This window comes from Balaenoptera physalus (genome assembly GCF_965194825.1).
Source record: "Balaenoptera physalus genome assembly, chromosome: 6".
Lineage (NCBI taxonomy): Eukaryota > Metazoa > Chordata > Mammalia > Artiodactyla > Balaenopteridae > Balaenoptera > Balaenoptera physalus.
Genome location: NC_138885.1, coordinates 129,925,313 through 129,950,479, shown reverse-complemented (window position 1 = coordinate 129,950,479; position 25,167 = coordinate 129,925,313). Strand labels below are relative to the sequence as shown.

Sequence of the window (25,167 nt, the reverse complement as noted above, 5' to 3'; positions counted from 1 at the left end):
GGTCATCATAAGAGGAAGTAGAAGGTTCAGTAGGCACGAAGAAGTCAGAAGACTGGTGTGATGAGTATCTGACTCTATTCAGATTCCGTTTCAAGATGTGATGAGCATGCAGAAGAGAATGGAGGACCCCCACTGCCTCCTGTCCCTAGGTTTTAGACAGGAAACTCAGTTATGAGTAACACCAGAATGCCAGTGTGACTGATGTGTTGAATGGATAAGCTGCAAGATGCCATTTGCTCCCCTCATGACAACTCAAACCCACTCTTTGAAATCATCTTATCTTTTCCTGGTGTCTTGGTTTGCATCTCCCCAGAAACAGACTCTGAGACAGAATTTGAGTGCAATCAAATGTCCTAGGACACACAGGTAGGAGGTGAGATAAGAAAGGAAATGAGCCAATGAGGGGTGAATTTTCAGGCCAGGTATCACTGAGCCATCCCAGCTGGGGGGCCAGGAAGCTGTGGTACTTAACCAACAGCCTCCTGTCCCTCCCTGACTGCGGACTGCTTCCAGGTACATGAGTTCTGCAGCACTTCTGGTTTGCCCTGCTCAAGGCTCGGATGTCTGCCCCGTCAGATAAAAGCCCTCAGCCAGAGCAGCAGGTATTGGCAACACACAGCCTTCCTGCGTAGGGTTAATTCCAAGGGATATGGGCATGGCAGAGTCCACTAAAACTGGTTAAAATCCGAGGAGGTCCCACAGTTTTTCCAGGCCTTTTTAATCACAAGAAAAGACTCCTCTTAAAGTCTCATCTGCTCTAATATTCGATACTTTATTGTACTTAAATCCTTGCCCTGACATTAGCTGGGGGCTGCCGTAGTCTGAACACCAGCAGAAAAATGATCTGATGGTTTTTCTTTCTGACTCAATGTCTTTCCTCCTTTACTATCTGCTCTTTTTGGTTTCTGCAGGGCTGAAGTGAGTAGGGGAGGAGAGGGAAGGGGCAGGAAAGGCTTTGCTTGACTAGTTCCGTTGTAATTTGGCTCTGGTGTTCTCTGCATGGGGTAGATGCCCAGTTGCTGGATTATTTTCCCAGGAAGTTTTTTTGGGGGGCTCTTCAGGGATTCTACCTTTGCTGGGTATCTTGCACCTGCAGTTCCCTTGAAGTGGGCAATGGCTCCACCTGCTGGCCACCTGATTATCAGTGGAAGGCTCCCCCTTCTGCTTTCTGATTCATTCCCCTGCCGTACTCCAGTGTGGTTCAGAAGACCTGGTCCGGCTCCCTTCAGCAAGTCCATCCCTGGCCGGTGGGAGATGCACATCCATCCTTGTCCTGTCAGGCTCTCAAAGTGCAGCCATTCCCATTCCCACTACAGCCAGGTCTCTTCCTACAAGCTGCCAGCTTCCTACAACTCACAGGAGGAGTTCAGCCACAGCCTCCAATCTTTAGATTTTGTGGATGTGGTTCCAGCCCTGTGTTTTTCATGTCTAGCTTTCCAAAGGTTTCTCTTTAAAGCCCCTCTTGCTGGCTTGAGGTGGTACATACTGCCTTGTGATGCCAGCTTGTCAGCTAGAAGCTTTGGGTTGCAAGGAATGCAAAATCCAAGTCACACTGGCTTAAACTATAAAGCTTCTAAATTATAAGATTGGAGTGTTTCAGTGTAGACAGATCTTGTGGTTTAAAGATATTTCCGAAGACTCAGGGGCTTTGGGTTCTCTGCTCTGTTGCTCACCCTGTGGGCTGCATCTGAAGATGGCTGTTGCCAGGTGCAATTTAGGCTTCACATCTAGCAGTTTACATCCTTCTCCAGAGATCCCTCTGTCCACTATTCTAAGTGAGGGTCCTGAGGGTCACTCTGATTGGCCCAGTTTCAGATACATGTCCGACCCTGCACCAGTGACTTACGGGTGAGGGAATGGAAGATGCTGATTGTCTAAGCCTATCAGGGTCCAACCTGGTACTGGAGGTAGACCACTTCCTCTGTAGTACGTGGTTGGAGTGCAGAAGGGGTAAGTACACAAATGAAGGTCTGGGCATTGTTAGAAAGAAGGGAACAGATGCTGAGTAGACAACTGTGTTAGTTTCCTAGGGCTACTGTAACAAAGTACCCAAAACTGGGTGGCTTACAAAAACAGAAATTTATTGTCTCACAGTTTTGGAAACCAGAAGTCTGAAATCAAGATGTTGGCAGAGCCATGCTATCTAACAGCTGTAGGGGAGATCCTTCCCTGCCGCTTCTAGCTTTTGGTGTTCGCTGGCAACCCTTGGCACTCTTTGGCTTGTAGTCACACGGCTGTCTTCTCCCCTTGCGTCTTCATGTTTTTTTCTCTCTGTGTGTTTCTGTGTTCACAAGACGTTCTCTTCTCTTACAAAGACACCAGTCAGATTCGATTAAAAGCCCACCCTACTCATGTATGACATTTTTAAAAAATTAATTAATTTATTTGTTTATTTTTGGCTGCGTTGGGTCTTTGTTGCTGCACGCAGGCTTCCTCTACTTGTGGCAAGCGGGGCTACTCTTTGTTTTGGTGTGCGGGCTTCTCACTGTGGTGGCTTCTCTTGTTGGGAGCACGGGTTCTAGGCACACAGGCTTCAGTCGTTGTGGCTCGCGGGCTCTAGAGCGCAGGCTCAGTAGTTGTCATGCACCGGCTTAGCTGCTCCGCGGCATGTGGCATCTTCCCGGACCAGGGCTCGAACCCATGTCCCCTGCATTGGCAGGTGGATTCTTAACCACTGCGCCACCAGGGAAGCCCTAATGTATGACATTTTAACTAATTTGCAATGACCCTATTTCCAGGTAAGATCACCTTCTGAGACACTGGGGATTAGGACTACAACATATCTTTTTTGGGGACACAATCCAACTCATAATAACAACAAATATCTACTTAAAACTATTCTCACAGCTTATTCTTGCACAAAATTATTTAATTTGATCATACTTACTCATCACACTTGAATCCAAAATTAAATTTGTCTATTTCTTATAAGCAGTTTCACTTAAAAAAAGAAAAAAGAAGAAATACTAACCCTCTCTGAAGTTATTCAAAAGCACATGCTATCTACTCTTGAAGATAAATTCCAAAGAGGAGTATCAAAAATATTTTTATCTTGGCAATATCATTAGAATATAGGCAGAGCCCCCAAAGAATGGTGTTGCGGCCCCTTACTCATTTTGATAAGTACCTTCTGGTGAGTTTGGGGAATGGTCACTGTCTTTATTTGTCTCTGAGAGGAACCTAGAAAAAGGTCAGAAGAAAATCTCAGTGGAGTGATCTCTTCAGCTGCTCACATCCCAAGAGCTTCTTAACTGATCTGCTTCCCAGTGGTTACTTTGAATATCTTGTATATGTCCCACTGTTTCTCTCTCATATCTATCATCTATCTATCTATCTATCTATCTATCTATCTATCTATCTATCTATCATCAACCCATCATCTATGTTTCTGTCCAATCTATTTAACTTTTAAATTACATAAATAAATCACGTTTACTGTAGAACAGGGTCTGTGGGTGGGTCGGGATGTACTCTCGCTCCCTAGGGGACTTTTGGCAATGTCTGGAGACATTTTGGTTGTCACAATTGGGAGGTACTACTGGCATCTAGTGGGTAGAGGCCAGGGTTGCTGCTAAACATCCTACAAGATGCAGAACAGCCTCCACAATAAAGAATTGTCTGGCCCCGAATGTCAGTGGTGCTAAGGTTAAGACATCCTTTGTAGAAAACTAGAAACTTTGAAGAAACAAATGTAAAAATAATTTCCGCTGGGGATTTCTACAATTAACATTTTGGCCAAATTCTTCCAGACTTTTTTTTTTTTTTAAATGAACAAAAATACATTTGGAAATAATTACAGATGTGTGAAGAAAGAAATGTGATTTTCATATACATACAGTATTGTAATCTTTTTTCACTTAGTAATATTATTCCATGTCAGTGGTTTTATACTGTCACATCATTTTCCTCATTAAAAAATAAGCTTTTAAAAAACAAAAGTATTACATTCACGTGGTTAAAAATGAGAATTGCAAAAGTGTGTAAAGTAAAAATGTTCTTCCATAGTGGTTATGTACAATTTAGTACATGTGAATTCTTTAAACACCACACATTGGATTGTGCAATAACACTGTTGTGTACTCTGCTTTCATTGCTTAATAATGTATCTTAGGACAATTTCCATATCCACACATATAGATCCATCCCATTCTTTATACTGCTGCATAGTATTACCTATAACGTGGGTGGGCCTCATCCAATCAGTTGAAGGCCTGAATAACACAAAAGACTGACCTCTCTCAAGGAAGAAGGAATTCTGCCAAAAGACGGCCTTTGAACTTGAACTACAACATTGGCTCTTCCCTGAGTCTCCAGGTTGCCAGCCCACTTTCCAGATTTTGGACTTGCCAGCTCCATAATTGCATGAGTAATTCCTTGAAATAAATCTCTCTCTCTCTCTCTCTGTACACACACACACACACACACACACACATTCTATTAGCTCTATTTCTCTGGAGAACCCTAAGACATCAGGCTTCTGGCCTCAACAACACTAGAACTGATGGAAAGTTTAAATTACATTGCCCCCCACCCCACATATAATATTTTAAGGAAGGGAGAAGTAGAAGAATATCTTGATCAATTCTCCAAGAGTAAACAGGGTGGGAGAGGATTTTCCTGTTGAGCTTTGGTGCAGAGTCGACCCAATCTATAGTTGGCAAAGAAAGGCCTCTCTAGAAGGAACATTATTGCAGAGGTGAGGCAAATATCTCCTGTTTACAGCGGTCTAATCAGAGGGGCTGTGTTAGTCTCCTGTCGCTGCTGTAACAAACCACCACACATTTAATGGCTTAAAACAACACTAGTTTTTATCTCAGAGTTCTGTTGGTCAGAAGTCTCAGCTGGGCTCAGCAGGGTCCTCTGCTCAGGGTCTTATAAGACTGAAATCAGGGTATTGGCCAGCTGCATTCTTATTGGGTGGCTCTGGGAAGAATCTGCTTCCAGCCTCATTCAGGCTGTGGGCAGAATGCAGCTCCTTGTGGAGAGGGGCCAACCAGCAGTTCCTAATCCAGGGGCGTAAGGTTTCAGTGACTACTTAGATGAATACTAAGTCCTAGAGGTCTGCAGTAGAACCTTGTAGGTATCTTTCACCACACACTGTCCCGTCCACTTCGAAATGTGTCAGGAGGGTCGATCTCCTGAGAAGGGTTCTCATGCCAAGGGAGTGATCGATAGATAGACTGATAGATAGGTAGATCGATTGATCAATGGATCGATTTGGGGGGAAGAAACAAAGATGGGCGAACGGGAGAGGAGGTGCAACCTCGCCCTCCCAACCTCCACCCAAGTCGTCGTTGCAAGGCTGAGGTCCCCATGTCCTCCCTGGCTGTCAGCTGGAGGTGGTTCTCAGCTTCCAGAAGCCACCTGCATTCCTTGGCTTGTGGCTCTTTCTCTATCTTCAAAGCCAACAGTGGTGTGTTGAGTCTTTCTCAAGTTCCAAATATCTCTGACTTCCTCTTCTGCTTTCAAGGGCTCATGTAACCACATTGGGTCCACCTGGATAATCCAGGATAATCTCCCTATTTTAAGGTCAGTTGATTAATAGCCTTAATTACATCTACAAATTCCCTTTTGCCTTATAAGGCAAAATAATTGTGGTTGTGACATTAGAGCATAAAGGTCATGGGGGCCAAAATTCTGCCTACTTCAGTGACCATGGAGGTAGGTTTTCCCAGACCAGAGGACAGGCCTGGTCCAAAAGTGTGTTCAGACCTTACTTCCTGGGATACGGAGAACTGCTTATAAATTCCAGTGCACAATTTTCCCAACTTGGAGGGCTGAAGGGCTGCAGTCTCTGGTCCTTCCTCTGCTTGTAGCAATTTCTGCAAGAAGCGGGCTTCTTCCTGGTGCAGGGCCTGGGACAGGCTGGGTGTGATGGCATCAGAGAACTCATGCCCCCTGGACGCCTTGCAGGTGCCATTGCCTTTTCCCTGTGTTGTGATCCCCAGGAGCATGCTAATGACATGGCTCAAACTTGCAAAGTGCACGAGACACTTAATGCATTTGGCATAAGGAGTTTATATCTGGCATTCTTTTTTTTGGTAGGATACCTTTTTGTCCAAAATGTCAGAGACAGAGTTGTATTTCAGAAGGCTCACTGCTGTGTAGGCTGATGAGGGCCCTGGCTCGGAGCCTCTACATGGTAAACAATGGCAGAGGAAAAGAGTAGGGATGACTGGGAGAGATCCAGCCCAAGGGAGAAGCCAGAGAAACCAATAAGGGCGATGGTAGAGGCCTGCAGATGGGCTTATGGGGTGTTTAGCAGAAGAAAGTTCAATGGGAGCAAGAGAGGCTGAGGTTGAAGGGAGGCATGGAGGAGCTGGGAAGGAGTGAATCACCCTGGGGAAGGAGAGACAGAGGGAAGGAAAGAAAGCCAAGAAAAAGCTGGAGAGAAAGAGGAAATGAGAAATGTAAGAGGGGGAGGTAGAAGAGTTTCCGGAGGTGAAAGGAAAATTTGCTTCACGTGAATATGATACAGAACACGAAACTTTTCAACTTAAAACCCTCCAACAAATTCCATCAATTTCATGTTAAAGCAAAGCCCTAAAATAGCCTCCCAGGCCCTCTGCCGTCTGTCTATCTGCCTCCTATCTGAGGCCATCTCACCAGCTCCCCTTCCCACTGCCCACCAGCCGCATCAGTCTTCACCGCGGGGCCTTTACACCGAAGCCCCGCGTGTTCACACCGCTTATTTGCTCGCTTCCCTCTGGGCTCCGCTCAGATGTTACCTTAACAGGAATGCTAGCCTGTACATTCTGTAAAACAGCCGTAGCTCCTTGACCTCCTCTTACTTCCTGTTTCCCTTACTTTCCTTTATTTCTCTCTACTTAGCACCACTTGACATGCTGATTGTTTTTATTTATTTTCTGCCTCTTCCCACTTGAATGTAAGCTCTGTGATTTTTTTTAAACACTTTTTAAAAAAATTAATTAATTAATTTATTTATTTTTGGCTGTGCTGGGTCTTCGTTTCTGTGCGAGGGCTTTCTCCAGTTGCGGCAAGCGGGGGCCACTCTTCATCGCGGTGCGCGGGCCTCTCACTATCGCGGCCTCTCTTGTTGCGGAGCACAGGCTCCAGACGCGCAGGCTCAGTAGTTGTGGCTCACGGGCCTAGTTGCTCCGCGGCATGTGGGATCTTCCCAGACCAGGGCTCGAACCCGTGTCCCCTGCATTGGCAGGCAGATTCTCAACCACTGCGCCACCAGGGAAGCCCTCTGTGATTTTTATGTGTTTGTTTTTGTCTGCTGCTGCATCCCAGTGACTAGGAATGTGGAAAACTGCATTTTTCCATAAGATATTATGCACTTAATTTAAGACATTAGAGTTTGATGCTCATGATTATGATAATAATAATGACCAGCTAACACTTGCATGGCACTTAATGGTTAAGGTGTGTGCTGCTAGATAGCATTAACTTGGTCTTTGCCCAGGGCACCTAGAAGCAGGTAAATCCTGCTCCCAGACCACTGACACCTTCATCCTTCGTGAGATCCCCACATGGGGTCCATGCCCAAGGAACAATGCGAGAGGAAACCAAGTCCCACTTTACTGTTGATGGACTCAAACCCCGATCCCCAAAGCAGAATCTGAGAGGTCGGGCTGAACCACACATAGAAATCCTTGTTCATTAATTGTCAGGCTTTAAATTGAAGACTAAGATGACATAACACAGTTCCCTACCTCTTCCCTTCTCCACTGCCCTCCCCCCGCCCTCTGCCTCACCAAGGGCCCTGACCACCAACCAGTGTCCCAAAAGGGGAATCACATGTAACCATTCTTTGGCTGCATTGAAGGAAGGGGCTGCAGGGAGTCAGGTAGTTTGGTCTGATCTGAGGCAGCAAGACATGGGGATATTGGCTAGGATTCTTTTGAATGAAAATGATAGAAATCCAATTCAAAGCTCATATGTGGGAGAAACCTCCAGGAAAAGTAACTCAAAGTGAAGCCTCACAATGCTGGCTTATTTGCATCTTCAACAAAGAACAAAAACCTGCAGAGAAATGACAGGACAGAGGAAAGCAGTTTCAGGCTTCCCAGGGCGGCAAACTGAAAAGGTAAACATATGGGAGGCAGCTGATAGTGTAAGGTGTGTTTGCAGATTCCTCTGGTGCTGATAAAAGTGTGTCTCCAGCACAGGGAGAACTTATATCCCGTCTTCAGGCAGAAAAGCGGAGGGTGGAGAGAGCTTTTTCTGTGTTTGCTGCTTTTTTTGTGTTGCTGTTGTTAAATGAGTAAATGAAAAATTTATTTTCACAGCTGTATAATATTTCATTGTGTACCTTAATTTATCTGTTCTCCTGACCATGGACATTTGTGTTGTTTATAGCTTTTGCTATTAAGACCAATGTTGTTAAAAATATTATTGTACATATTGGCTCTTCACATGTGCAAGAGGTTCTTTTGGCTATATACCTAGGCATAGAATTCTAACAAGGGTATGCCAATATTCAACTTTACAAGTTGTTTCTCAAACTCTGCTATTGTCATCCTTCCTAATGCTTGCCAAAGGAATGCATGTAAAGCGTGACGTAGTGGATTATAAAATTGATTGTTGGTTGCCTTCAGCTCAAACTAATTTTTATGGCAAAGAGGCATATTTGGGGGTCAGAGTCTGGTTTCCTTCACCTGTCTCTGGCGTAATCTGAACTAGTACGGGACCATGGGTTCCCCTACTCCCTGCAAAACCTCTTATGACGAAAGCAGGTCTCAGAATGAATCTAGGGCAGTCACAGAAGTACAGGGAGGGGGCGCTGTAGACTGGTTTGATGACTTTGGCTTTTACCCTGAGCAAGGTAACAATGCCTGGAGGATTTTAAGCAAAGGAGTGACAACATCTGCCTCACCCTCTAAAGGAGCATTCTAGCTCCAGGAGGAGATGTTAAATAGGCGATGGATATTCAAACAAGCTCAGGTGAGAGATCTGGCTAGGTGATACATTTGAAAATCATTAGCTCAGAGATGGTATCAAAAGCTGTGAAGCTGGATGAGATCTCTGAGGGATAATTAGGAAAGAGACCAAGTCCAAGAATTGAGCCATGGGGTATGTCCTCATTCAGAGGCCAGGGAGATGGAGAGGAACCAGCAAGAGCCTAGGAAAAAGCAGTCCTGGAGGAAGTCCAGGAGAGGGTCAAGTCCCAGAAGCCAAGAGCAAGTGTAAGAGGGAGGGAGTGGCCAGTTTTTTGGTTTTTTCAAACGCTTCCAGATTAGGGATGAAAGTTGACTGTTGGATTCAGCAGCGTAAAGTTGGCTCATGACCTTGACAAGAGCCATGTTAGCAATTGATGGGAGTAAGAGCCCTACTGCATTGGTTCAAGAGAGAAGGGAGAAAAGGAACTGGAGAAAGTGAATAGACACCTCTCTTTGGAGCATTTTGTTGTAAAGGCAAAGAGAGAAATTGGGCAGTGGCTGGAGAAGCTAATGGGAGAGGAAAAGGTGTTTTTAGGATGAGAGAAATAATAGTGTGTTTCTCTGCTGCTGGGAAAGACCCAATATAGTGAGAAACCTGATGATACAGTAGGTGGAGGGTAGAATTGCAGAAGAGATGCCCTTGAGTCGGTAAGAAGGAATGGGGTCCAGTGTGCCAGTGGGAGGTGTAGCCTTAGCTGGGGCACAAGTGAAACATCCTTGGTAATTTTCTAGGCAAGATAGTAGAGTATTACATATGACAGTCCCATGCAGACACTGTAATATGTGCCAAAAAGGAACCAAAGGTGTATCAGAGCCGTTCGCTCCATGGATGACTCCACTGTATCTGGAGGATTTTGCACGTGAAAATTTAAGTCACAGTTCAAGTGTTCCCTCCTAACAGAAGCTTTCTCAACTCCCACAGCCTATCAAATCACTCTACCTTATTTTCCTCAGTGTGCTCATTCACCATCTGAAAATAGCTTGTTAATCGATTAATTAATTCTTTGATTTTCATCTCCTAGAACATGTGCTCTGCAAGGGTTATGACCTTGATGGTTTTGCTCATTGCTGTATTCTAAAAAATAGTGGTTGGCCAATGGTATACTGGTAAACCAACTCTCTGAAAAAAAAAAAATCCAGAAAACCAAAAACAACAAAAGTCTGATTTGCAGCATTTGCCTAGGGTACAAATATTCCCACCATGGCCAATTTCAAGTTACCAACATGACATCACGGGATGCGGAGTTGGGAAGAGATGCACACGTTGGCTTTCACCAGTTGGTACAAGCCAGCTGTACTGCAACTGGCACATAGGTGGTGCTCAATAAATACTGGCTAGTTATTCCATAAAAGGTAGGTCTCTGGATATTCTTGGAAGGTTTATATTTTTCCTGCTGCCTTTTAATCTTCTGTCTTTGCTCTTTTTTCTCTTCCCTGGGCATTCTGTATGTCTCCTGCACTGCCTTGTTGAAAACCTCCTGTGATGCTGCTTGTACCAAAATTTACTGAAGGTTTGAGCAGCAGAGTGGCGTTTGGTCAGGTCCTGACCCTGGGAGCATCTTCCGGTGTGTCCCTCTGCGCAGGGCTCCAGCCTACAGGGTTAAGGTTGGGTTCCTTTCTTCTCCATCACCTGCCTCTTTAGGAAGTTAATGTTTTCCTCCACTTCACCTCTCTTCAGGGCCACCACACTAAGCTTAGAGCCCATCCTTCCAGTTAAAACCTCATGAATATGTCCCCTCATCCTGAAGGACATCTTTCTACTCAGCATCTTCTAGCATCTTTGAGGATCACAGTGCACAAAAAGAAACCCTGTGACTTTTCTTTTTATCCTGGGCAGGGTTCAATTTGTTGCCAGGGTTGCTACGCTGATTTCCATCCCCGCACTCCTCTCCAACAACCCAGCACATCTGAGAAGGCAAAAATGGCTCCTTTGGAGTTATTTTTTCTTCACTTTAAAAGGCTTTTTTTTTTTTTTTTTTTTTTTTACAAGAAGAAAGAGTGTGAATGGATAGAGAAAGACAATTGCAAAAGCAGACCCTGGGGATCACATTGATTCTACAGTTTTCACTGCAAATGTCTGATGGTCTCTGGTCAACGTGGCTGTCTGAGATCTTACCTGGAGGGTTCTCTTAACTCAAGACTTCAGAAAGACAACCAAAGAATTAATGGATATGGACAGCCCTAAGATGAACTTCTGATTCTTCTTCTTGAGTGAAAACTCTCTTGAGCAGGGCTCTGGAATTGTCCCTTCTCTGGTTCCACCCGGATTGCTCTTTGGTCCTGCTCCAGTTCAATTCTGCTCCGTGTGTCCTATGCGGATATTGTCCTGTCCTGTTCTGCCCTGTGTAGCTGCTTCCTTGTACTGGGGACTCTGTTACCTGATGGCAGGAGCATCTCAGTCTCTGTACCTGCAGCTGCTCCAAATGAAATCAAACTCTTTTTCAACTGTGAGGGAGCGTGCTTTGCCCCAGTGCTCTCTGCAGAAAGACCTGTTGCCAGTTATTTATAGATTTGGAATTTTTTTTTTTTTTTCCTATTTGCATGGTTCTCTGACTGCCTTTAGTATTCTCTGCTAGCTGCCTTTGCATTTCCCCATTTTGTGAATTGTTAGCCTGGGTTGCCGTGGCAAGGGATTTATAAGTGCGTTCTTTTCTTAGGATGGGTGTTCATTACACAACAGTATAAAGCCATTAAACTTCCTGTGTAACTCTCTTAAGCTTCCTCCCTAAGTTTAGGAGAACTTGGGTTTTATCATTTTAGAGTGAGCTTTTAAAACCCCTTGACAACTTTATGAGCTGATTAAACACTCTTCAACTTTTCGTTTCTTCTCTAAAAAACAATGAAAATGGAAACAATGACAAAAATAATTATTTATTGAGTACACACCACAGACCAGGGAGTCTACTCTTTTCACATATTTAAAAATTTAATTCTTAGAACAACCCTAGAATTATTCTTATTATTATATAAAGAAACAAACACATAGGAAGTAATGTGCCCTAGGTCACTGAAAGTAAATTACAGATCTAGAACACAAACCCAGGTCTGGCTGACTCCAAAGTCTTTGCTTTTAAAACTTTTCACTGAATTTTGAGATCTCTCTCTCTTCCAAGGGCCATTGCAGCCAAATTATTTTCCAGGCTGAAGTGACAATGACAAAAGCCATGATCACCTTAGTGGTAAAGAAATTCAATCAAGGGCTAGAATTGCCCAGTGGACAGAGAATTTCTACCTTTAGATCTCTTGTTCTGTAACAACTTTTATTTCATTGATTAGTACCCACTGAGGTTGCTTCTTTAAAAATTATTTACATGGAGGCCTAAGAGATAGCAGCATCATGGAAGGTATTTATTTATTTATTTGAAATCATTTTTATAATTGAAGTGTAGTTAATTTACAATGTTGTGTTGTGTACAGCAAAGTGATTCAGATATATATATATATATATATATATATATATATATATATATATATATATATATTCTTTTTCAGATTTTTTCCAATATAGGTTATTACAAGATATTGAATATAGTTCCCTGTGCTATGCAGTAGGTCCTTATTGTTTATTTTATATATAGTGGTATGTATCTGTTAATCCCAAACTCCTAATTTAACTCCCCACCCTGCTATCCCCTTTGGTAACCATAAGTTTGCTTCCTATGTCTGTGAGATGGACGGTACTTACTGCCCTGCATTAGATGGTCCACAATGACTAATGTAATGAAGTGTACTTGGGATCCATGATGATGAAAATGATGAAGAAGATGATGATGGTGAATTTTTTTTTTTAGTCTGGGTTTATTTCTTGACTCCAAAACCAAAGTGTCAGATCTTGACCTTTTTTTCGAGTATGTTTTCATTCCTCTGGAAGGTACAAGGAGTTATCTTTCCTGGTTATACTCAGCTTGTAATTAAAAGCCCCTTTTCTAGAATGGGACTATACTCCAGATGTACCTTCTTCTTCGGGAACTTGGTAGAAATGCAAATTCTTTGGCCTCCACCCCAGACCTCCTGAGTCAGAACCTCTGGATGTGGGGATTAGCAATCTGTGTTTTAAGAAGCCCTGCAGGTGACTCTGGTGCTCAAGTTTGAGGACCGCTGGTGTAGACACTCACACTCATCTTGCCCCACTTGCTCTCCTAGGCAATTTCAACCTCTCCCAAGGCTTTGATGGCTTCAAATATCTTCAACCAAGATGTGCTTTCTGAGCTCTCAGCTCAATATATCTACCTGTCCACATGATGTCTCTATTTGGATATGTCACTGGGACCTCAAACTCAACATCTTAATAAACATTTATGCTTCAAGTTAAGTGGCATTTTCTCATTGGACTAGGATTTTTGGCCTACCATCTCTGCCATTGCACTTTATCAGAATTCCTTTGTTTAAACTATGCCTTCTCTGCCACACCAGCGCTTGGCGAGGGCAGGGACTGGGTCTGCCTAGCGATGGCTCACTTAGGATCACGACTAATATTTACTGAGTGAATGAATGAAAACTCTTATGTTCTCTATACCAGGGGTTATGGACAGAACTGAAATATTAGAACCCTAATCCCCAGTGTGGCTGTATTTGGATATAGGGCTGATAGGAGGCAATAAAAGTTAAATGAGGTCATAAGAGTGGGACCTTAATCTGACAGGATAAGTGGCCTTATAAGAAGAGGAAGAGACACCAGAGAGCTCTCTTGCTTTCTCTCCACGTTTATACAGAGGGAAGACCATGTGAAGACACAGTGAGAAGGTGGCCGTCTACAAGCCAGGAAGACAGCTCTCACCAGAAACCAAACTTGCTGGCACCTTGATCGTGGACTTCCAGCCTCTGAGACCGTGACAAAATAAATGTCTGTCATTTAAGCCATCTAGTTGGTTATGTTTCGTTATGGCAGCCCCAGCAGAGGTTGGGTTGACAAACGACGGCCCATGTGCCAAATCCAGCCCACCACCTGTTTTTATAAATAAGGTTTTATTAGAACACAGTCATGCCATTCATTATGTGTTGTCTCTGACTATTTTTGTGTCAGAACTGAGTAGTTGCTACAGAGACCTTCTGACCGGCATAGCCTAAAATATTTACTCTTTGGTCCTGTATAGAAAACATTTGCCCACCCTGATGTGTCTCCAGAAAGGCCAGATCCAGGTGCTGTTCTGTGCTATACTATGCTGAGCCCTCTAGGATTCCAGCCTGACTGTGGGGACTTCATGTGGTCCCATAATAGGAAGCATAAACACACCTGAGCAAAAAAACAGTGTTATGGGGGAAAAACAACCTATTAGCTCGGAATTTATAAACAGGCTTTGGCATTTATTTGAACAAAGGAGGAGGAAAATGCTTACAACCAGAGACTGGGGGCCATCATGCCCCAGTTCCTTAACACATCAACTTACACATTCTATTTCATACGTTGTCAAGAAAAATGAAGAGATTACCTGGGCATTCTTTTAATGCAGTGCTGGCTATGCAAATTTGATTGACCTTTTACGGCCTTGAATATTTTATAACTCTAAGAGGTAGAAGTTAACTTGCAGAAAGCTATAATAACATAAATGATTCTTATCTGAAAGCTTCGTAAATAATTCTTATCCATAGTCATACAAATGAATTTTGTCTGCGAGAGATGCAATTGATTACTCTCTGGTAGAAAAGATGACCTCAGAGAGTTTATGTCCCAGTAGGATATTAACCACTTTTGTATATATTAGCAAATTCATTTCAGCATTTCTTTGACATAAATCTCAGTTCTTCAAAATCTCTTCTGAACTAGTTTTAAACATTTTTCTGGTTCTCTCATTAATGAAATGAATTTAAAAAACCACTGACACGTGTTTGTTTTATATTTGTATGACAGTTGTAAATTCTTTTGAAAATTATAACATGAATACAACCTGTTCCCCCTTCCATGGGTTGCTTTGGGGTCAGCTGGGAAGGAAGAATCTCATGACATGCAGGTAAGAAAGATGAGAGCTAGTGACACTTAGCAAGGGATGGGGCAGTGGAACATTGTGGACCACTATTAGCACTCTTCAAAAAGGTCATAAGGAAAGAGTAATGATAAACATCTGAAAGAGGTCACAGTATTTCTCCACTAAAACATTGAGGATTTGTAAAGCATTCTTAATATTTGTGCTGGGGAGAAACACATTAAGCATTTTTTTGTTACTTGGGATTTTAACTTCCAGGATTTGTGACGTGAAGTTCTTTTGCTTATGGAGGCTGTTTTCCTCTTCGCAAGGCTGGGAAACACAACTCCAGGCATGTTGCTCCTGCTGCAGATGCTTGCTTGCCCTTGGCAGATGTTCTATGTGGATATAATTTCCTGGGGCCAGAGCCATGATGCCACCTTAGTTATGGTTGTCAGTTTGAGAAGACCCATTCTGTGCTCTGTGTAGGACTCCTCATGAACATACAAAGATTTTCGTTCTGTCTGCCAACCACACATTTCACAGAAAGAGTTTCCACTGGAACATCACCTCTGGTGTGGAGCCGCTTCTCCACCACCCATCACCTCCTGAACAATGGTCACATGCTGCACATTAACTCGTGCTAGACAGTACTTACGATGCTGCAGGGATGGAGCCCTCCCCAACACGGTGTCCACTTACAACAACCCACTTCTCGTCTCCCCTTAAAAGATAACTGTCAGCTGTGGTTATGCTCACCTTAATACCCAGATTTTTCTTCTCTGTTCAAGCCACCATTGAGGCTCCTCTTGCAGGAAGCATTCACAGAGGAGAAAATCCATAGGGCAAGCCAATGGACGTCAGCAGGCTCTGTGCCAAGGCGGAGGCTGTCCAGATGAATATGCAGGCACCACCTCACTGCTCTGGAACTTCAGGGACCCCCTGGTTCACTGTGTGAGTTCTCTGAGGGGCAGAGTGTTCCCAGCCTAAGGGGAAATCCAGAGGGCAGGGATGCCTTGTCCTTGAGGACTCCTAAGCCCAATGAAGGTCTCAGGGACCTAGGAAGATGGACAGCTCAGAAAGGGGGTGGAAAAGAGTCAAAGACACAGGGCATCCTCACTATTTGAACTAAGACTTCTCTGTCTAGGTCACAAATCACTTATGGGCCTATGAACTGCCAAACAAGAAAACCATTATTTCACTCCCTTTTATTTAGAAGGAAATAATATCACTTCTAACCTTGGTTTTGAGCTCTTTGGTTAGAGGGTTAAGGAATGAATTCTACTTTTTCAGGAGAGACAACAGGATGAATTAGGAGAGGAAAAGGTTCAAGACATTTCTAAAGGGGACTGTGCAATAGCAACATTCAGCCACCAGAGGGTAGTGTAGACATTCTGGAGGGTCTGGAGAGAGGAAAGCGGTACCGAGAGAAAGGACGGTAAAATGCAAATTTAAAGTTAAGTTTCGTCTGGTAAAATTAGAATTAAAAACAAAACAAAACCCAGTAGTAGAGTCTTCCCTTTCATTCTGCTCTGTGTGCTCCGGATGAAAACTGACACCGGCCGAAGGCTGCAGCAGACTCCTGAAGGACCCCAGGACATCAGGTCGCTGATTGGGGAGGGCTTGGGTGGGGGCTTAGGGAGAAGACGGTTGGGGGCGGGTGCTTCGGGAAAGTGAGTGGGTGGCCCCCCGCCGGGCTGAACTTGCGCCAGCAGCTGACTTCCAGTAAGGGAGCTTGTGCAAGAAGGAGAGCGAATCCGGGGCTGGCGGGGGAGTCCCCGCCCCGTTTTCCATATCCGGTGTTTGCTAGAAGAAAACCGCTCCTGCCTGACCTTTTATTACCCAAGCGCTGCTTCAGTGGCTCATCCTGTGACGCAGGAAGGGACTGGGTCAGAACAGGGTTCCTTCCTTTAGGGAAGAACGAGGTGCAAGGGACAGGAATTCCTCCTCATCCTGAATTTCTTCACTTTTGTTTTCTGTTAAACCATTAAGTTTACCTGGTCACCTAGTTCACCCCAGGGTGTGGTGGAATTTAGGGAGAAGAGGAGCAGACCCCCTGGAAGGCTTGCTTAAAAGCGGACACCCAGGGCTTTCTGCCACTGCTTGTTTGTAGATAGTCAAAACCAACAGAATAAGAAGCTCAGATGTGGCTCTGAGAAGTTTCTGATATTTGTCAGGACCTGAGTGACCTGTAAGATCTCGCTCTCCACTAGGCTGAGAATTTGCCTCCCCTCCACCCCATTTACTTTTCTGTCCCCAAATATGCTCAGCTCCAGTGTCCTGGCTCTCCAGAGAGCACCAGGTGACGACTTAGTTGGAATAATTAACACAAAGCTCCAGATTCAAATAATATGAGCCCCCTCCAGTTAGTATTTTTAAAATTGTGGTAAAGTGTATATAACAATATTTATCATTTTAATCATTTGTAAGTGGATAATTTAGTGATATTAAATACGTTCACAATGTTGTGTAACCATCACCACTATATATTTCCAAAACTTTTTTGTCGTCCCCAAAATAAACTTTGTACGCATTAAAAAAAAGCTTCCTCATTCCCTGCACACACACCCCCTTCTGCAGTCCTGTACCCTGTATTCTACTTTTTGTTTCTATGAATTTGCCTATTCTCAGTTTCTCCTATAATTAGAATCATGCATTTGTCCTGTGTCTGGCTTATTAGCATAATGTTTTCAAGGTCCATCCACGTAGTGGCATATACTAAAATTGTTATTCTTTTTTTTAATGGCTGAATAATGTTCCATTGTATGTATACACCACATTTATTTATCCACTCATCTGTTGGTGGACACGGGTTGTTTCCACTTTTTGGCTATTGTGAATAATGCTGCTATAAACATTGGTGTACAAATATCTGTTTGATTTCCTGCTTTCTTATGGATATACACCTAGGAGTGGAATTGCTAGGTTGTACGGTAGTTGCATGTCTAACTTTTTGAGGAGCTGCCCAGTTGTTTTCCCCAGCGGCCGTACCAGCAAAGCATGATGGTTCCAATTTCTCCACATCCTCACTAATACTTGTTGTTTTCTGTGTGTGTTTAAATTATTATTTTTATTATAGCCATTCTAGTAAATATGAAGTGATATCTCACTGTGGTTTTGATTTACATTTCCATAATGACTTATGATGTTGAACATCTTTTCATTTGCTTATTGGCCATTTGTGTATCTTGTTTGTTTGGAGAATGTCTACTCAAGTCTTTTGCCCATTTTTTAAAAATGGAAGTATAGCTGATTTACAATATTGTGTTAGTTTCAGGTGTACAGCAAAGTGATTCAGTTATATTATATATATATATTTTTAGATTATTTTCCATTATAGGTTATTATAAGGTATTGAATATAGTTCCCTGTGTTATACAGTAAATCCTTGTTGCTTATCTGTTTTATGTACGATTGTTTGTATCTGTTAATCCCAAACTCCTAATTTATCCCACCCTGGTCTTCCCATTCCCCTTTGGTAACCATAAGTTTGTTTCCTATGTCTGTGAATCTGTTTTTGTTTTGTATATAGATTCATTTGTATTATTTTTTGGATTCCACATATAAGTTATATAATATTTGTCTTTCTCTGTCTGACTTACTTCACTCAGTATGACAGTCTCTAAGTCCATACATGTTGCTGCAAATGGCAATATTTCATTCTTTTCTATGGCTGAGTAATATTCCATTGTATATATGTACCACGTCTTCTTAAACCAATCGTCTGTTGATACTTTGCCCATTTTTGAATTGAGTTGTTTGCAGACCTTCAGGAAGTCTTTACATATTCTGAATATTAATCCCTTATCAGATATACAGTTTCCAAATATTTTTCCCCATTCTGTAGGTTGTGTTTTCACTTTCTTTTTTTCTTCTAATTTTATTTTATTTAATTAATTTATTTAATTTTTAGTTACGTTTCGATTTTCTCTAAAAACTGACATATCATTGAGACTATACTGATGTTGACAGACCAGGGTTATAAATATATTTATGGGAAAAATTGTTGCATTAACTAAACAAGCTGTTGTACCAGGAACAGCCCCTGGGCATTTATATTCAACTTCTGCTACATTTCCAAGGGCAGGCCACCCTGATATGGCATGCTCATGAAAAGTAAGTAGCATTGAATACTGGCAAGTCCCAATATAACCTCTGCAGAAATGTTATATGGAAGGCATTTCTTCTGGGACTAGTAAGAACTTGCTGTTATTTGCAGTAGCATTTTTTCATTTTCACATTCATGTTACAGCTAAGCACTTTTTGTGCCCTAAAAAGGAGGCAGACAGACTCATACCTCATCAGAACTTGGAACACGAGGAGAGTGTGTCATGATAACCTCTGGGAGATAAGGTGGTGAGTAGGAAATGGCCTTGTAGCAGCTGCTCAGAAGCTTCCCAGGCTCTCATGTTCTGTAAGGATCATAGGGCATTCTCAAGACTTAGATCAGCTACAGGCAAGTCTTGCCTATGTGGCCTATGTGGAAACATGCAAGGTCACCAGGATGCCATTGCAGAGTCATTCCCCAACAGAACCAAGAATTGTCAGAGGCGAGGAATGCTCCCATCAGCTGTACCAATTATGATTGTACGAACTGAAAGTTAGAAATGCTGTGCATCTACTATGGGCTTGACTTGACTCCCTAGGACTGGGCAGAAACATTTGGTCTTAATGAACAGAGCAAATAACATCTCTTTCTTCAGAAAACCCAGTGGATGCAGAGCTTAGTTACTGAGTCTTTAGCATAAATTCAGTTGAGCTGGTAGCCCCAGAAACCAGCTTTGTGAAGACCTCAACTTCCTGGTTTGACTGAGATGACCAAGGTCACTGCTGTCGGAGGTCAGGAAAATGGAAGTTTTTCTATTTTCTTTTTTCACCTCACATGTTCTCTCTCACACCCAGTCTTGGAGAGGAAGACATCAACTATCTGACTGCCTTCCCTGAAATCCACACAGCATAGAAACCACTGGTCCATGAACTTCACATGCTACTTTGAAGGAGAGAGAATTTGCCTTCATAGATGGAACTGCAGTCTGCAAAGCCCCTCTGTTGGGGCCAAAGGCCCCTACACAAAGGAAAGAACTTTCCAGGTCAGCAGCCTCTCCCACAGGGCACATCTGCTTCCCAATCACTCTATTCTCTAACGGGTCATCTCCATAAAGGAAATAAAATTTCCCTTGAAAAAGGACTTAGCATAAGTCTGTGTGCATGTGAAGGAGAGGTTTTGTTTTTTTGCTTTACCAGGTGACATATGGCTATATATCCATTCCAAAGGGGGACTCTACATTAGGTCTATATTAGGTTAGCTAGAGTGACCATGAGATGTTTCCATTTTGCTCAATTCTTATTTCATTAAAGCTAGAACCCAGAAAAACCAATGAAAATAAAATCAGTGTTGCGAAAGCAATAGTCATTAAATGTACTTTTTTGTGCCTTTCAAAATCATGCTTTTCCAGCTCCAACTTCATCTTTTATGTCTAATTTTAAGACAGTATGCCCTCTGTAATGGCCTATATGGGAAAAGAATCTAAAAAAAAAAAGAGTGGATATATGCATGTGTATAACTGATTAACTTTGCTGTACACCTGAAACTAACACAACATTGTAAATCAACTATACTCAAAAAAAAAAAAAAAAAAAGACAGTACAGTAAGAGTTCCATTCCAAGAGTGCCTTTGTAAGTCCAGCAAAGTTAGCCTAGGTACCCAACTAACACAATCGGCTATATAATACTGTACTGTAATAGGTTTATAATACTTTTCACACAAATAATACATAAAAAACAAACACAAAAAGTAAAGAAAACATCTTTAATCTTACAGTACGGTATCTTGAAAAGTACAGTAGTCCAGTACAACAGCTGGCACACAGGGGCTGGCATCGAGGGAACAGGCAAGAAGAGTTACTGACTGGAGGAGGGAGAGGAGGTGAGAGACGGTAGAGCTGAAGGGTCATCAGCAATAGGAGACGGAGGGCCAGCTGCAATTTCACTCATGCCTGATGTTGATGGCACAGGTTCTGGTTCCTTGCTGGATTCAATTCTATCTACCCTCTTGAGAAAACGATCCAGTGATGTCTGTGTTGTAGCTCTTTTTTTCTCATCATAGATGACACGGTAGCACCGGATTGCATCCTGAATGGCTGCTGCAACCTTCACGTACCATTCTACATTCCGGTCCTGCGCCTCAAAAAATAACAGTGCCTCCTCAAATAAAGAAAATCCCCTTGCCATTTCCTACATCGTGAATCTCTTCGGTTCTTCAGTTACTTCTTCTTCCTCTTGTCTCTCTCTGTCCTTCCTCTGGGCCTTCAATTCCTGGCTCTTCTTGGCAGTACCAGCTACATCATCGCTGCTTTTACACTTGCTTTCAGACATCCTGAGCTTGAAATAAAGACACTGTACTACTGTACTCTATACAGTACTGTACAATAAAGTACACAAAAGCACAACCACTTGTAGAGGATGCACGCACGTGACAATGTACACCAGACATGGGAACTAACTTACGTGATTGGACATGAGAACGCACGTTCGCATTTTTGAAAGCTCGCAACTTGAAGGTTCATACGTTGGGGACTTACTGTATGCCATTCACATATTTTTCTAAAACAAATGTACAAGGTCAGTTCTGCCTCATTATCTGTTTTTAAGGATTACCCCTGCACCTCTATCTCAAATATTTTAATGCTCAAAGAAATCCTGGCCTCACACACTGAAATGTTTGGAAGTAGCAAGTGTAAAAGCACCATATTATAAAATCAAATTTCAACATAATTGGTTAATTTAGAAACTATAAAATAAAGCCAGAGAGATGGAAAATCAACAATATGGTAGATGAGACATGGCCAGAAGGTCATGTGATAATTACCTTTTTTATTTTTCTTGGCGGGTTTGGTAGAAATTCTCTCTGAAAGAAAAATGAGATTCATGCTGTGAAGGGTCCTTGTCTCTACTTTGTGAGACCAGTAATTCCACTACCTTCCACTCATGTCCCATTGTCAACACAAACTCAGGGGGTCTTCATGGAAAATAACCTCCCTCTCCAAGTCTGTAACATGGTGCTCTCTGTTATCCAGACTCAGCTTTAAAGTCAGCTTTAAAAACTGCATCCTCTCTCTTGCTCTCCTTATAAAGTTTTGCCAGATTTTCCTTTAAAACCACTTCTATACCCACCACTCCCTTTCCATTCTCCCAGTACCCCTCTAGCTTTTATCTTTATACCTTGCATACTATAGCTCCATTGGCACACACCTAGTGAGTGATTGACAGCTGGCAGGCCCCATCAGTGGCCTTGGACACACAAAGGTATCCAGGCCTTTGGGGAGACAAGTGGGAAAACCTGGCATATAGTGGGGTAAGGATGATAAAGTGTAAACTGTGCCCTCATGGAGTATTTTGGGATCCGGAGATGGCTGAGTATAGTAGGCTAAATAATGCCCCCCCCACGACCCATGAATTTGTTCTAATCCCCAGACCCATGAATGTGTCAACTTACATGGTAAAAAGAACTTTATTAATGTAATTAAATGAAGGAGCTTGAAACGGAAGACGATTCTGATTATCTGGGTAGGGCCAATGTAATCACAAGGGTCCACACAAGAGGGGGTAGGAGAATCAGAGTGAGTAGTAGGAGATGTGTTGACAGGAGAAGAGGTTGGAGTGATGTGAGGAAGGGGCCACGAGCCAGGAAATGAAGGCTGCTTCCAGAAGCTGAAAAAGGGGAGGAACACATTCTCCCTGGAAGGCTCCAGAAGGAACCAGCCCTGCCGACACCTTGACTTGAGTCCAGTGAAACTGATTTCATACTTCCGGTCTCTGGAACTGTAAGATAATAGATTTACATTGTTTCAAGGCACCAAGTTTGTGGGAATTTGTTATAGCAGCAATAGGAAACAAATTCAGTGAATTTTAAAGGACTTCAGCAGAGAGTGTGCTGTTTGAGCTGGGCCTTGCAGGTTGAGTGGGGTGGATCAGGCAGAAAGGTGGTGAAGGTCATTTGAGGTCTCCATGGGTTAAAGCACTCTACCCTCTAATCCATCTTGCATTCCTTGATCAGATTCATACCTCTAAAACACTCTTTCAACTTTGTCAGTCCCTAACCCAAACCTTCCACGATTCCCCCATGATTAAATGAAGGGTTCAGCCTCCTTTCTGGGGCCGCAGGACCTCCACAATCAGCCCAGCTCATGTATTGAGACTTATAACCCACAACTTCTTGACAGTCATGGGGAGGATTTTCATGCCATCCTTTCTATGTAGAATTCCTCATTATGACATTTTTGCTTGTCAGAACTATTCTTCTTTTAAGACCCAGCTCCGTGCAAACTGTTCCATGAAACTGTCCTCAACCTCAAAGACAGAAATGAACTTCCCTCTCCTGAGCTTCTGCATCTCCTCCTGCCAGAGAATCTCATTATGGCATCTATGAGCTGTGCAATCCTGTGTTTATAAATGTGCAGCCTTCCTCCTGGTTGGGGGCTGGGGGCCACACCTTACAGTCCCTGTGGCTTTAGATGTATTCAATAACTATTTGCTCATCATTAGAGTGGCACAAGGAAGGACCGTCTGGGGCATGTGACAGAAAGCATCAGAAGGCATGGGTTCATCTGTGACAGAGACCTGGCCCGTTTTGTCCACATCAGTGGGCCGAGATGAGGACCAAAGAGATATTTTAAAATTCGTTAAAAAATATTATTTTTCAAGAATGAATTTCAGATGGCTATCCAGAAAACACTCATTCTGATGTATTATTTTCAGATACATAGTTCTATTATTGTTACTTTCAACATTGCCCCCCACCAAAAGTCTAAGACCCTCCCCCGCCAAATTTAGTTTACTTTCCTGTGACCAAACTACACAGTGGCAATTATTAGTGGCAGTGCCAAGGCCACAATTTACTGTCCTACCTTCAACAATGTAAGAGTTTGAATACTATTCAGCCATAAAAAAGAACAAAATTTTGTCATTTGCAGCAACATGGATGGACTTGGAGGGCATTACGTTAAGTGAAATAAGTCAGATGGAGAAAGACAAATATTGTATGATATCACTTATATGTGGAATCTAAAAAATATAACAAACTAGTGAATATAACATAAAAGAAGCTGACTCATAGAGAACAAACTAGTGGTTACCAGTGGGGTGGGGGGGGAGAGGCAACATAGAGGTGGGGGAGTGAGAGGTATAAACTATTGGGTGTAGGATAGGCTCAAGGATGTATTGTACAACATACAACCAATGTTTTGTAATAACTGTAAGTGGAAAGTAGCCTTTAAAAATTGTATAAAAATTAAAAAAAAATTAAAGTGTAAGAGTTTATGCACTTGGAGGATTAAGCTGTAATGTAAGCCAGCAAATATAACACCCACATGGAATGTTAGTGATAATATACGCATTGCGACCTGGGCAAGGGGAGTCATGATGGTTTTCTGGAAATTCTGCTAAAGCTTGAAGTTGATGACTTGTGGCACTAAATCCTTGATTGTAGCGCTTTGTCATTAGAATACCTGAATCAAGGTTTTCAGGGGCCATCCACCGCAGCGCACACTCAGCTTCCAGTTCTTGGATGCTTTGCGGTTTCCTTCAATTTCAAATTCCCTGAGGGTGAACCACTTTCCATATGCATTCTGTATACACTTCTCCGAGGTGCCTGTGAGACCAAGACAAGCTGAGCTCCCTTTGTGGCCAGGGTGTGCCCCCCACTGTGAAAACCCCAGAACTTGACCTCCCCCCACGTGAATCTGGGCTACTCGTTTTGGGTTCATAATCTGCAGCAGGATAGCTGAGTCCCCTCTCTGGGGCTCCACAGCAGTCCGAAAGGCGAGGGCAGGAGCAGACTTCCTGCCCTGTGTGCATACTCTGACCCTCATGCAATGAGAAGGACAGTAATTACTACCAACATTTACTTTAAAAAAATATTTCACTATATTCAAAAGAGAAAACAATGGATGACTCTAAAGAATAGGCAAGATTCTTTCCCTTCTCTTCTCTGAGACCCGGGATAGAGCCAGGCTGAGTATCTGAGGCAGCAGATGAGGTCACACATGGGGCCGTGTGTCAACTGTCACCACAGCCATGTCTGCCTTGCCCTGTACAAAAGTTGGTCAGCCAGCAAATGGCAATCAATTATTGCTCATATTTTGGACTCATAGCTATTTTATGTTAAAAGCAATTGTAGAAATGTTATCAAGTGGGAAAAATTAAATTATATATATGCTATGTAATCATTGGGAAAACATTTATATTTCTTGGTACCTAAAGAACCATATTTTGGGAGGAGGGAATCAATTATGGTAGATGAACATTTGTACTGTACTTTAACAGTTGTAATTTGCAGACTTTTCTATCTGTTATCTTGTTT

At 42.8% G+C, this 25,167-nt stretch overlaps 1 protein-coding gene across 29 annotated transcripts in view; it reads right to left on the bottom strand.

Annotated features, from left to right (window-relative positions):
• LOC309663074 (nuclear autoantigen Sp-100-like) overlaps positions 1-25,167 on the bottom strand; it is a 104,562-nt gene that overhangs the window by 5,350 nt on the left and 74,045 nt on the right. For 13 of the 29 annotated variants that reach the window (XM_082466436.1, XM_082466457.1, XM_082466438.1 and 10 more), the window contains 3 exons: positions 24,314-24,456; positions 21,676-21,714; positions 20,598-21,188 (listed from right to left, as the gene is read on the bottom strand). In XM_082466436.1, the coding sequence (XP_082322562.1) occupies positions 21,042-21,188; positions 21,676-21,714; positions 24,314-24,456 (329 nt within the window). In that variant the 3' untranslated portion in view covers positions 20,598-21,041. Of the gene's footprint in view, positions 1-6,923; positions 13,852-14,189; positions 15,865-20,597; positions 21,411-21,445; positions 21,520-21,675; positions 21,715-24,313; positions 24,457-25,167 lie in introns of those variants that run through there. The other 16 variants (XM_082466461.1, XM_082466459.1, XM_082466437.1 and 13 more) reach the window with 16 other exon arrangements.